This window comes from Clupea harengus, chromosome 6 (genome assembly GCF_900700415.2).
Source record: "Clupea harengus chromosome 6, Ch_v2.0.2, whole genome shotgun sequence".
Classification (NCBI taxonomy): domain Eukaryota; kingdom Metazoa; phylum Chordata; class Actinopteri; order Clupeiformes; family Clupeidae; genus Clupea; species Clupea harengus.
In genome coordinates, this window is record NC_045157.1 from 21,356,037 (window position 1) to 21,369,240 (window position 13,204).

A 13,204-nucleotide genomic window follows, 5' to 3' on the forward strand; every position below is an offset into this window, starting at 1 on the left:
ACAGACGAGCAGATCAACAAACACTAACTCACACGTCTACCACAGACACCCACTCAACAACTCTCTCATACACACACACAGACACCCACTCACTGACTGACTGACTGACTGACTCACCCAAGCTGGTGGGTTTGATGAGCTCGTCCAGCACGTCGTAGAAGGGCAGCCGCTGCAGTTTGACATCGGGGTGCACCGGGTGCAGGGCGGCTGGCAGGTGCGGCAGCGCGCCCAGCTCGTGCTTGGTGGCCGCGCTCAGCAACGAGATGGGCAACAGCGGAGAGGGCGCCGCGCCGTGGTGCCCGTCGAAGGCCAGTTGCGCCAGGCCGGCCGGGAGCGAGCCGGGGGCCGGCGCGTGGACGCCGGGCAGCGCCAGCTCGGACGGCGACACCAGCTTGGTGGGGAAGCGTCGTCGGTAGAGCTCCTTGATCTTGAGCTGCACGGCGGGGCTGCAGCCGGCCTTGAGAAGGTGCAGGGCCTTGGTGAGCAGCTCGTGTTTGCGGCCGTGCTTGTTGCGCCCGGCGTAGCCCAGCAGCACCTGAAGCTCGGACACCCGCAGGCTCATCACCATTTGCTGAGACAGAAAGAGAGAGAGCGAGGGGTGGAGTGGAAGAGGGGGGGGGGGGGGGGGGGTGACAGGAAGAAAGAGAATAAGAGAAAAAGAGAATTTAGAAGTTATAAAAGAATGAAACACAGACAGAATAAAAGGGGGGGAAGTAAAAGAGATGGAGAAAAAGAGAACGATGGCATTCATTAGTTCACACATAGTTCTTACTTCCTGAATACAAAGTGTAGCTAGAGTGAGAGGACCACACAGAAGGTAATAGAGCCTTAGGGTTGGTGGTGGGGGGTGTCTCTGAGGGACAGAGGGCTGGCTCACTGCACCCACTCTGGCACCTCCATCACTAATGAGATCTACTCCACAGCAGAAGCCTTGTGCAACACAAGCCATCTCAGGACAACAACCGCTAAATACCATACTTACGAGAGAGAGAGACAGAGAGAGAGAGAGAGACAGAGACAGAGACAGAGAGAGAGAGAGAGAGAGAGAGAGAGACACGGCAGGCGGCCCCAGAGGCACACCCCAGGGTGAGACAGCAGAGATGAAAACACAGCACCTCTGCAGGCTTCACCCCCTCTCCACCCTCGCTCACTACACTGCCCACACAAAGCCTGCCTTCGCTGGGGTGCTCTGTGATGCAGAGGTGGACACAGATACACGACCTAAGACACGTCAAAGTGTGCCCTCTTTTTCACTCACACACACACACACACACACACACAGATTTAACCACCAGTACCCCCACAAACACTCACAGACAAACATGAAAGACAACCTGATAGACACACACAAACAAACATGTTGATGTAACAGACTGACTGACACACACACACACACACACAAAGCCGACAGACACACTGATACAGACACACATACACTAACAAGCTGATATAAACAACACGCACACACACATCCCTGAGGGCAGGATGTTCCCATGCCTACTGGCAATGCATTGGGCTGGCACATGAAATATGCTTGCGGAGAGAGATTCGCAATAGCCTATTGCAGGACAGTATAACACACACACACAGGGCGGATGTGTAACATTCCTCCAGCCCAAAAGTGGGAGAGTGAAAACAAACACAGGAGGGACCAGTGGAGTGAGCCACCACACACTAACACACACACTAACGCACACTAGAACACACACCACTACACATGTGCGCGCACACACACACACACACACACACACCGACACACACTAACGCACATTAGAACACACACCAACGTGCACAAACACCCAGAGGGGCCTGGTCTCCAGTGGGCAAAGACGGCGCGCCCCACACCACTACACACTCAGCCAGGCCATGGCCACAATTCCATGTGTCATTCTATTAAGCTCTCCTTGGCTGGAGCTGGAGCTGGAGCTGGAGCTGGCCAGACAAACAGGGCAGAGGGAGGCGGAGGCAAGACGCTGCATCTCACAGACCTGCAGAGTCCCTGTGCTCAGTTTCTCACTGTACACAATACAGGACAATAGTCTAGGCATCATCAGTATGTGCACAGCATCTCATCGCTGAGGTGGGTAGAGTCAATCTGCTGCGCATTAAGGAGCCGTGGATGCTGCTTAAGACCTCCTGACAGTTAGGGCCATGCCTTAGTGATATGATATATGATCTCATAGATGTGGCCTGTTGAGTCCTACGACAGGCACAATGAGCCCACCTTGGAATTTCTTAGACTTGTACTGAGAATGGGAAGGTGAGGCCACCCTTAAAATTGTGTCGGTTTGCCGTAACCCAATTTGCTGTGCCGACTTGCTGATTATAACTTTGTATGTGACAGAGTAGAATATTTTAAAGTAAAGCAAAGCTTATTGGTTAAACGCAACATGACTGGACGACAACAAGTAGCATTTTTTAAACCAGCAAGAAGAGTATTTCTTATTTTCTTTTTTAGCCACCTTTTTTTTGTAGTATTCTGGGCCATGCTTTTAATAATCATGGTAAATCTGAAACAAAGAAAGAATGTCAGAAGATTGTATATATATATAATCTGTGCTGGTCTGAGTGTTGTTGCTGCTACGCTGTGCTAATGTTGTCCCATCTATATCAGTCTACCGAATGCACAGCACTGGAATGCCTGACGCTTGCCCTCTGCACTGTCTGGAATGTACGTTTTCATGCACACACCCACTGCCTTATTTTGCCATACTTTGAGCAGGGAAACCCCTGCATCCATTAGACAGATCCTGTGATAATGACTCCCGGCTCGACGCCACCACACGGAGGTGACAGTCCAGAGCTTGCATTCACACCTCACCTCACGCACCTGAGCAGCACACCTCTGATCCAGCAGGTACACAGCCCTGTGATGGTCGAGGTCTCGGGATGCCCACATACTCCAACCTGCTCGGCATCAGACAACGAGTCCAGACCAGGCAGGAGATGCCTTGTGCCTCGAAAGCGGACGCACCACTGCCCTCATCAATCAATCAAAGCAGGGATTGTGTTCAAGTCACGCTGCTCTGGTGTGAGATGACTTCAAGTCCTGAAGAGTCTGATGAGTCAGTCCTGCAGCGTACAACTTCTCCCTGTCAGAGGAACCTTCTTGGTGTGAATGTACGTGTGTGTGTGTGTGTGTGTGTGTGTGTGTGTGTGTCAAGAGAGAGGGGGCGTGCGATAAGGGGGGGAGTCGGAGGGAAAAAGACCTGATCGTGGTGCTGCTCTCTCCCTCTGGGGCAGAGATGAACAGTGTCAGGTCTGATTACTCTTCTGAGAGACTGATTAGACATGCCAGCTCTTGGTGCTGCACTCGCCACTCTTCTGGTAGGTAATCACCGCATGTTTTGATTGAAAAAGGATAGATGGCCCCTTCTGACCGTCTCGTAGAAGAAAGAAAGAAAGCCGAGAGAAAGACAGGCTAAGAGCACAGTGAGAATGGAGGGACAATGAGACAGAGAAGGGAGGGAGAAAGGGAGATGAAGAGGAGGAGTGAGAGGAAGGGAGGGAGGGAAAGAGACAAGAGGAAGAAGAAGACTGATGAGATACATGAGTGGGAGCGGGGGCAGGATATGAACTGCTGAGCTCCAAACCAAATTAAATTTTCCATGGCTCCAGAGCAAACAGACACGAGCACTAAGCTCACTGCGCTGATTTAGACATCAAACCCAGGAGCACTGAACGACCCCCAAACCCCCCTCCCCCCATGGCACGTATCAGTGCAGAGCGCCTGATCAAACCACCCCCCATCACCGTGCTATATACACCCACCCCCGCCACCTAATAGATCCTTCAACTTCCTGTACCAACCCCCCACAACTCTCTATACCCAAAGGTCACATGTCCCTGGAGATCAAACCCTTCCCTTTCTCTTCCTACTGAAGTCACACCACCCCCTTCATCTCCCTGCAGGCATCAATCAGACCTCACCGTCTGGCTATGAAATGCACTATTCTGCCACCTTACAGACGGACCACAACCTCATCATACATCGTCCTACCAATCTTTTCCGCCCATGAAGACACCAACAGGAAATTGACAGAAGCGGTTTGGAGACCGAAAGCAAGAAAAGTGCGAAGGACAAGCGGGAGTGCAACAACAGCTGCTGGTCGGGCATCTAGTGTGAGACAAAGGCAGAGGGTGAAACCTGTCCACCTTAGTCTTCAATGTGGACACACACACACACACACACACACACACACACACACACACACACACACACACACACACCACGGCTATGACACCAGGACATCAACCGCCTCCAGTGATGGAGGAACCGTGATGGCCACACAACGCGTGACCAGAGGAGCGTGAGCTGAGCGGAGCGACAGAACAAGTGTAGCCCCACAGCGCCATCTCAGATGAGCGCCTAATCCATCAGGAGGAGTGGGGTGCCACAGAAGGGTTGTGCCTGGCAATCAACAGCCATCCCGCTGGAGCAGCATCACTCAAAAAGCCACTTCCAAAGAAAGAAAGAAAGAAAGAAAGAAAGACAGAAAGAAACACACACACACACACACACACACACACAGACACACCAACGAGCACATCTGCTGCTGGCATAACAGAGAAATGGAACACCTGCAGCCTGTAAAAATGTGTAGGCACCCAGGCTGTGTACAGAGATGCGTGTTACATATAAAGGGGCGAGGCATGAATCTGTTAGTCAAACAAACCTTTAATAAAGGTCGCCTGGAAAGAGTTCTTCCTTCAAGGGCATCATATAACTGTGATATAACTATTCAGACAGGATTTCCCACAATGTGTACATTCACAGAGACAGAGACCTAACCCAACAGATTCCCCAGCCATGAGCAATCTGGACTGCATGTCATTTCAAACATTCCACACAGATGAGAGCAGCTTGCTTCACTCTATATCAGCTACTGAGTTTGACTTGATGGAAGAAATAAAAAGGAAAATCTAGGCTAAGACGTATCAACTTATGAGGACATATGAGTTGTGAGTTTCAGTGGCAGACTAGCAGAGCAGTGGCAAACTCTAAACGCGATGAGTGCGGCTGGAGCTGAAGCTGAAAGAGAGGAGGCCTAAGTGTCACTGGCAAAACAGTGTACAAACACCGTAATCAGTCAAACTACTGCTAACACAAGACAGCAGACACACCTACAATGCCATCACAGCAAGCTCTGGTGAGCCACGTTGAGAAAAGAATACCAAACATCTCTAGCGAAATGTTAGCCCTAGCCCTGTTGTCTCATGCATATGTACAAGAGCCCAGGACATAATCAGATTATTAGGAGTCCATTGCTAAATCTTTACACAGTTTCTTCTGTTGAGATTTCCATAATTCTCATTGCATATTCATTTACTCAGTTTTCTTTTCCAGTGACAGTGCACCTGTGGCAAGTTCATGCCAAACAACAGAGGGGTGACTTAGTTTGGATTGTTTCGTTCTAGAACAGCACTGTTTTCCTCGCCTGGCTGTATGGTCCCAATTAAGCAGTGCAAAGGCTGAAAAATAACATATAACTGGGTTGCCATTCAGTCAGATGGTCATAAGGACCTTAAAAAGTGACAAAGAGGTCTTCTGAGTACACAGTTAAGGCTGAAAAGAGAGCGAGAGAGAGAGAGAGAGAGAAAGAAAGAGAGAGAAAGAAAGAGAAAGAGAGAGAGAGAGAGAGAGAGAGAGAGAGAGAGAGAGAGACTGATCAGTCTTTGTCTGCGGTATTATTCGCAGTGAGCTTGCACATTCTCGGGAGCCTGTATCTGTGTGTGGTCCTGGAGGAGGTAAGGACCTCTCTTCCAAATGCGCTGTTTGGATCAAGTCTTTTATTTACTCCTCGGTGCCAGTTGAGTCTGCGATTTCAGAGTCTTTTTGTCGGCCGGCAACGTGTGGCGCCATGCAAATGTGGCCCCAGTGTCTTACCTTTCTCAAGAATGTCATCGGTGGGGAAGGAGTGAGGAGAGGCAGCCACAGGAAGTCATAGGGACTGCTGCGATCAGAACTTATGCTAGGCCATGCACCTCCGACAGAAAACCATCACCACAACCTGACTGAGGACAGGACCATCATCATGAGGGGAAGATGTGCAAGAACCACTCATAGCCGCACACACACACACAGAGAGAGAGAGACACTCACACACACACAAAAACACATACAATCACAATGTTCAATATAAAAGCCCTACTTCCTACTGCTTCACTGAGCAGCAGCCAATTCTGCCCCACACACACACACACACACTCACAACCTGTCCATTATGGGAAGCCCTTAAATGCTATTCTTTATGAGCCAGCCCTGCAAGCATGCACACATGCAGAGAGAGAGAGAGAGAGCGCGAGTGAGAGCGAGAGAGGTGGAGAGGGAGAGAATGAGTGAGAGAGAGAGAGGGGGGGGGGGGGAGAGAGGGGGAGAGAGGGAGAGGGAGATAATGAGTGAGAGAGAGAGAGAGAGAATGAGTGAGCAAGGGAGGGGGATAAACTGAGAGTGAGACATACCAACTGAAGGGAGGGAGAGAGCGAGCGAGTGGGAGAGAGAAGGGGGAGGGACAGCGGGAGAAAGAGAGGGGGCGGAGGAGAGAAGGAGCGAGCAAGAGAGAAAGGGGGAGGCAGTGGGGGGAGAGAGTGAGACAGCACACAAGAAAAAGCAAGACAGAGAAAGGATGATGGAAAGGGAGAGTCTATTGGACCACTACAAAAAATCTCATTCCCCATCAACTGTGTATTTGTTTGTGTGTATGCTCACGTATGTATGGTTTGTGTATCATTGTGTTTTGAGTGTGTGTGTGTGTGTGTGTGTGTGTGTGTGTGTGACGGTTTTCTCCCTGAGTGCCAGCCCTGCTCTGCCCATCCCCCACACTCTCTCACTCTCTTTCTCTAGCTCACTCCCCCTCTCTCTCTCTAGCTCACTCCCTCACCCAGCTCTCTCTCCCTCTTTCTCTCAATCACTCTCACACACTCTCTCTCTCTCTCTCCTCTTGTAGCCGAGCTGGCTGCAGCTCAACTCTCGCATACCTCCCTGCATTGTGCTGCCTGGTCTCTCTCAGCTCTAATGTCATACAGCACATTGTCTCAAAGAGGAGGGGACAGTGCAGGGCAGGGCAGGAAAAAGCTCATGTTCAGAGACCAGTTCTGAAGCCTATTAGGAAAGGGAGTCCCCATGCCCCACCAGGGATGCCCAGGCTTGTCCTGACCCCCGACAGCCCTGGGGGGCAAGTGACCCAGAGAAGGCTCAGGTAAGGGAAGGAAGGGCTCAGACGGTCTGACCCCCTGGGTCTGCTGCTGCTTGCTGAGCTGCAGCTTGATCCAGGTGTGTCCTACCCGCAGCCTTTGCTCAAAGCGATGGTGCCAGTCTAAATCGGCTGTTATCAAAACAAAGTAGTTCTGACGGGTTGTGTGTGTGTGTGTGTGTGCAGATTAAACAGCCCAGCTGAAGCACACCTGCAGCCTTAGAGCCAGGTCCTGGATTTTACTCTGTCCAACATCAGATTTCGCACGCAATGCACAAATACAAACATGCTGACAATGACTTCAAGGGCATATTATGTTTAGTCGTCATGTTTAGTTACCCTTCCTGAAACCCACCCTTAAGTTCTCTGACATTTTAAGAAAATATATGTTAGAATATAATTTAATATTCATAAAGGTTGCTTGCTTCAAGCTTATCGGACATTTGATCAGCTGGCTCTATCCCAAGCCCTGTGTGAATAAACTCTTTTATGATTTTAGCTAGTAGCCTGGCACGGTTCCTATAAACACTACTCACCATGCATGGAAGATAAGCACAGAGGGGGAGGAGGTAGAAAAACAGATTCAGATGGATTTTGTTTTTGCCGAAGTTCCATGGTACACTGGCACCAGCCTGGGTTACTGTTACCACACAACAGGCTGAATAATGATCAAGACCTAAAATGATTAGATACAGCTTTTCCTCTTGATGGAGACCTACAACCTCATTAAAGATGTCCCTGTTCACTCAAATGAGCACTCCTAGTTGTCTTTTAAAGGCACATTATGCAGGGGTTTAGAGTTTTTACAGGTACTTTTGTAGGCAACTAGTTCTTCTAATATCCTCAAATAAACACACCTGATGTTTACACAAGACATACAGGCTATTAACTATGTACATTTGTGATATGGGTCCAAACCCAATGGAATATCAGTTAGCAAGCTAGCTGCCAACTGTGCTGTAGAAAGTCTATTGGCTTTTACCTAGTCAGCTCGCTAGTTTTTAACAAACACTCTATACTATTTAATGGTTTAACTGAATCCAGTTTTCAATGTTAACAGATAGCAGTGATGCCACATGACCTTTTGGTAGAATATCCATCTACCTTCATACCGGTTAACCTAGCCCAAACAAAACATATGCTATAATCCTACTTCCTGAAACGGTTCTCCCAGTGCTCGCTTAAGATTACACGGCCTGAGTAAAGTGGTTCACAATTTCTTCTTCTAGCCTTCTCCTCCACTAAAAAAATATCTTTAAGAAATGGATGCAATGACCTGTCTGACCCTTCAGTTCTTTCAGATCTGTGTTGAACGAGCAAAATGCAACATAGTTGTGAACGCGTACCAACACAGGCAGTTAGCCTATTGCCGTTCAGATTGATTACGCTTCAAATGAACAAAATACTTCCACTGCTCACAAATGGCTTATCAAATAACTGCCCGCACCGTATTCAAATCATTCACACCACTCACTAAACTTCCACGCTCATCATTATCTGCATCATTATCTGCATCATCATCCAGACTGAGTTAAGGGAACCAATCAGACAGAAACAAGCAGAAGGCCACAGGCTGTACTGTACAAATCGCCTTCTACCGTTCCGAATAACCACCACGAATCCCAAATCGTAAAAGGCTGCATGCAAATATCTGCTGTCTCTACAGCAACACGAACATCTGAAACCTTTCTGATGTTTTTTCTTTCCTTTCCATTTCCTGGTCTCAACGTGGAAGATCTCCAAAGACATGTTTAGCTTAATACAATTCAAATTCACCCCGGCGTCTCAGCTTACTCAAAACAGTGGAAACGTGAATAGTGATTTGCTCACCAGGTCTAGTACACACCTGTGGCAGACTTCAGGCGCTAGAGCAAAGCTTAACAAACACAGCTTACTTTGCCTGAAGAGGGTGTGTACATATGTGTGTGTGTGTGTGTGTCCTGATGGGATAAAGAGGAGATGAGAGGAGAGATGAGATGGGAAAGAGAGGGGAGTTAACACAAAGTCCTTATAGGCAACTCTCGCCCCTTGGCAGCCATCTTGGCAACGCCTTTGGGCAGCTATTTCGGGCGAACAAGATCAAGCTCTCTAAGGACGCGTTTACACTGCCTGGTAAAAGTGACCCAATTCCGAGATATATTCTCAGATGCGTTTCGGGCCTTATTCAAAAATGGAAATAAATCCGATATTAATCGGATATCTGCCAAAGTGACTATCATCTAAACGGACAGATCAGATATTCCCTTTCATCACTCCCATTCAAAATCAACATTTGCATTTGGCGTATACCGTTAACTTCACGTGCATAACCAGCAAAACGGCAAAAAGGGAAATGGAGGACAAAGGCTCAGGCCAGTGGACACCTGCCAAGGGTACCGGTCTTTGCGGCCTCTGAAGATGCTTCAGAAAGCAATAGCTTGTATTATTATTTTGTTCGCGTCAATTGCGACTATTGCCACACCTTCATTGATAGGCAATGGGTTTATATTAAAGGCGTGTTAAGAGTTAAGAAAGCAGGCACACACACACATATTGTGATAAAAAAATCAACTTGAAATATATCATAACATACCTCTTGAGACCTATACTAGCTTACATCACTTTTGTTTCTAGCATGCTAAACTGGCTGACGAAATTCTTAAGTTAGCCGGCCACGCAGTTTAACATGCATCAAAGGAACACATAGGCCATGGCGTAGCAGTTATGCAGTTATTCTCTCCATCATTCATGTGTTAGTGACCAACATCTCAACTACTACTAGACACTAGCATTTGAATGAATTTTCAAACAAAATGTATGATCGTTTCTATGGTGTGCTTTTATGCTACATCACTCTTAATGATCAAAGCAAGCAGATGATGGATTAATTAAAACAAAACATTTGGGACGGACAGTATTCAATTCAGGAGGGTTTGAGGAGTATTTGCAGATGGTTTGGGACAGTGCTGAAAAAGTTTGAGCCCTATTGACCTTAGTAGTTTCACACACAGTCACACAAAAGAATATGAACAGTAAGCATACACCGCCCCCATCCCATCATCTCCCCCCACCCCCGCTCTTCTCAAAGATGGGGAATTTTCTTGTGTTTGCCATTTCCTACTGCAGCCGTGGCACAAGATTATCTGTAATGTTACTACGACGCTAGAGGATAGATTAAAGCTTCGACTTTACCGTTTTTCTCCCATTCCCACACAACACCATTACAGCATCATAGAGCTAAATACAGCTTTCAGTGGGAGTGGGAATTGTCAGGTGTGTTAAAAATTCACAATTATAAATTGACATATTGAATTCTAGCCAAAGCCTTAGTAGTGGACTAATGGATACAGAAAATGCACCTGCACCTACACACCTACACACCTACACACCTACACACACACACACACACACACACACACACACACACACACACACACACACACACCTTCCTATTTCTCTTCCCATGAATCAAGAGTAAATGAGGCAGTTCAATACAGGCTTCTCCCTCCTTTCACATTCTTCTGCTCTCATTTCAGACTGATGTACAAGATCTAAGAGCGGACTCATTTAGGAGTAGGTCCTCTCACTTGTTCAGGAGTGTTGAAAATAGCCCACTCTCCACCAACAAGCTTTCAGTCACCTATCTGCATCCACCTGTTTAACCTTGAGTAACCCAAGACTGCAGACTTTTCAGAGAATTAGCCCAACATCACAAAATCTAACATCAGTCACAGTCTATTGATATTCCAGTGAAGAAACCTGTTCCAAAAATAACCAAAATGACACTTTGCATGTATGATATGGCAGTGTAAAGGTGTCTCAGCACTGTAAGCTTACTGGTCCATCATCCACTGAGATGCTGATTGTAACACTGAACCTTGTTTGAACAGGGTATTAAAAAACGCTGTACTTGCTATTTGTATGGCTATTTGACCGAATGATGCAACAGTTTTCTGATACAAAATGTGATTTATCACATATGCCAAAACAAAAACAAGCCAGGCCCCAGACCAATGTAACACTTCTTTTTTTTCACAACCGTTTTTCACAACTGACATGACACTGTCACTACTATGCTAATGCACAAGAAGCACTGACTGATGTGGCCAGCTATTCACATAAATACATAATTTACTTCACGTAATCCTTCAATAGTTTCAGTACTACAGATTGTTCTAACCTTGTTTGTGGAGGCTTTATGAAAAAGCCCATCACTCCAATGCAGTGGGGACAGTGTGTAACACTATTCCAGCTTGACACTTTACTCACAGGTTATAAACAGAAAACTTGTGGTACAGTTCACCTGATTTCCCACATTTAAGGCTGATTAAAACACCAACCTGTTGAGTTCTGAAGCACCTCTGTTCTACAGTCCAGTTAATTGGGGTGGACAGTGCACATCTAAACAGGTTAAAACACACACCAACTTGCTCAATGCATCAGGACAAAGTCAAGGAATGAAAAAAAAGCCACCACTAATCCAGCAATGTAAAAAAAAAAGTGATTTAGTTTTCAAACTGACATTACTGATTCCATCTATAATGTCTACAGAAATTAGACTCTGGCCATAACAGTTTGTATAGGTACTGGATTGGGTTAAACATTAAAAAAAGAAATTGTGAAAGTTCTGATGACTCCTGAAACTTGCGACAAATTAGCGCCACTAGTGGAAAACTGAAACCAAAGAGCAGGTGATGCATCAGAAAAAAATACGAAAACACCCGCGTAAAAAGTGATTTTATGAGGGGAGCTTGTTCACAGTTAAAACACTAGTGGGTGCTTTGCGATGACAAATAATAATACGAATGCCCCCAGAACAACAGTGAGTCCTCAGCGACACACGTTTCCCTACCACAACGTTCGAAACATGTCTTGAGACTCTAGAGAAAAATGAAACCGCATGAAATATCGGCTTTATAACAGAATATGAAATAAAGGCTCTCGTTTAGATGTAGCTCGCTGTAATACATTTCTCCTGACAACTGCGAAGCCCACAGGTGTTCACTTGCTCATGGTTGACAGTAAAGGCAGCGCACGAACCACTTCTGAGGTACACAGACGTAGGAGTGAACAGCACTCACATTTAGCTCAGTTCCCTCTGATAACTATCTATCTTCAACAGACCTCGTATACTTCGGTATCTATACCACCACACACCTATACAGATACAAACACGTCAGCGTCGCTTGCTGCTTATATCTGCTTCTCTGTGAAAATGTACTGTTACAAAAAGTAGCCTGCTAGCCTAGCTAGAGATGGACACCAACTGTGAACACACAAATAACAAAAAAGTCTTTATAGAACCCTCGTTCCAGAATACCTAATAAACAACGCACATGTAAACGTATACATTCCTGAAATATTCGGATCGTTTAACAAATTATGAGGACAAAACAACTCAGCATCAACAATAATATGGTTTGGTCTTTTAACGTTCGTTAGCACTGAGCTAGGAAGAAATCGTATTGTGGTAAATGCCAGAAGTTTTAAGGCTTCTCTGACACAAACATGAACAAAATGTGACAACAAATTATTCTTAATGTTTTAATAAAGCGCCCCATTAATGGTGTAGATTGCATTGATGGATAATAGCTAGTAATCTTAATACAATTTGAGGGCTGCGTTTTACCTTCAGTTCCGCACTCTCCGCCATCTTGTAACTCCTAGCGCAGGCGTGATGTAGTCTCGTCACATGGGCTGGAAGCGCGATATGATAGAATGGGATAGTTAAAGAACACCAATTTTAGTAAACACGAAATTTGTCGCACCAAGACAGAACTCAATTGAGCACACGTGTTGTGTCCTGTTGACATTCATACATTTTTCTTTCTGCACATGGATTTTTTCTTTGTTGCGCTAACTCTTCATTCATGTTCTATGTTGACGCGCAATGATGGCAACAGTTCATACGAAAAATAATCTAGTTTTTTTTACATGGATATGAGAGAAGAAACTAACCAATGTTCTTAAGTAAACTGATCTATATTATAAAATGTAGTCTGCACGAGTCTGATGTATTATCGTTTTAGCCC

General features: G+C 46.3%; 1 protein-coding gene across 1 annotated transcript in view; it reads right to left on the reverse strand.

Annotated features, from left to right (window-relative positions):
* pias1a (protein inhibitor of activated STAT, 1a) overlaps positions 1 to 12,874 on the reverse strand; it is a 31,370-nt gene extending 18,496 nt beyond the window's left edge. Inside the window, exons 1-2 of the mRNA XM_031569364.2 lie at positions 12,802 to 12,874; positions 118 to 571 (exon numbers count right to left, since the gene is read on the reverse strand). Of these exons, the coding sequence (XP_031425224.1) occupies positions 118 to 571; positions 12,802 to 12,825 (478 nt within the window). The 5' untranslated portion in view covers positions 12,826 to 12,874. The remainder of the gene's footprint in view (positions 1 to 117; positions 572 to 12,801) is intronic.
* Between the last annotated feature and the right edge of the window lie 330 nt (positions 12,875 to 13,204).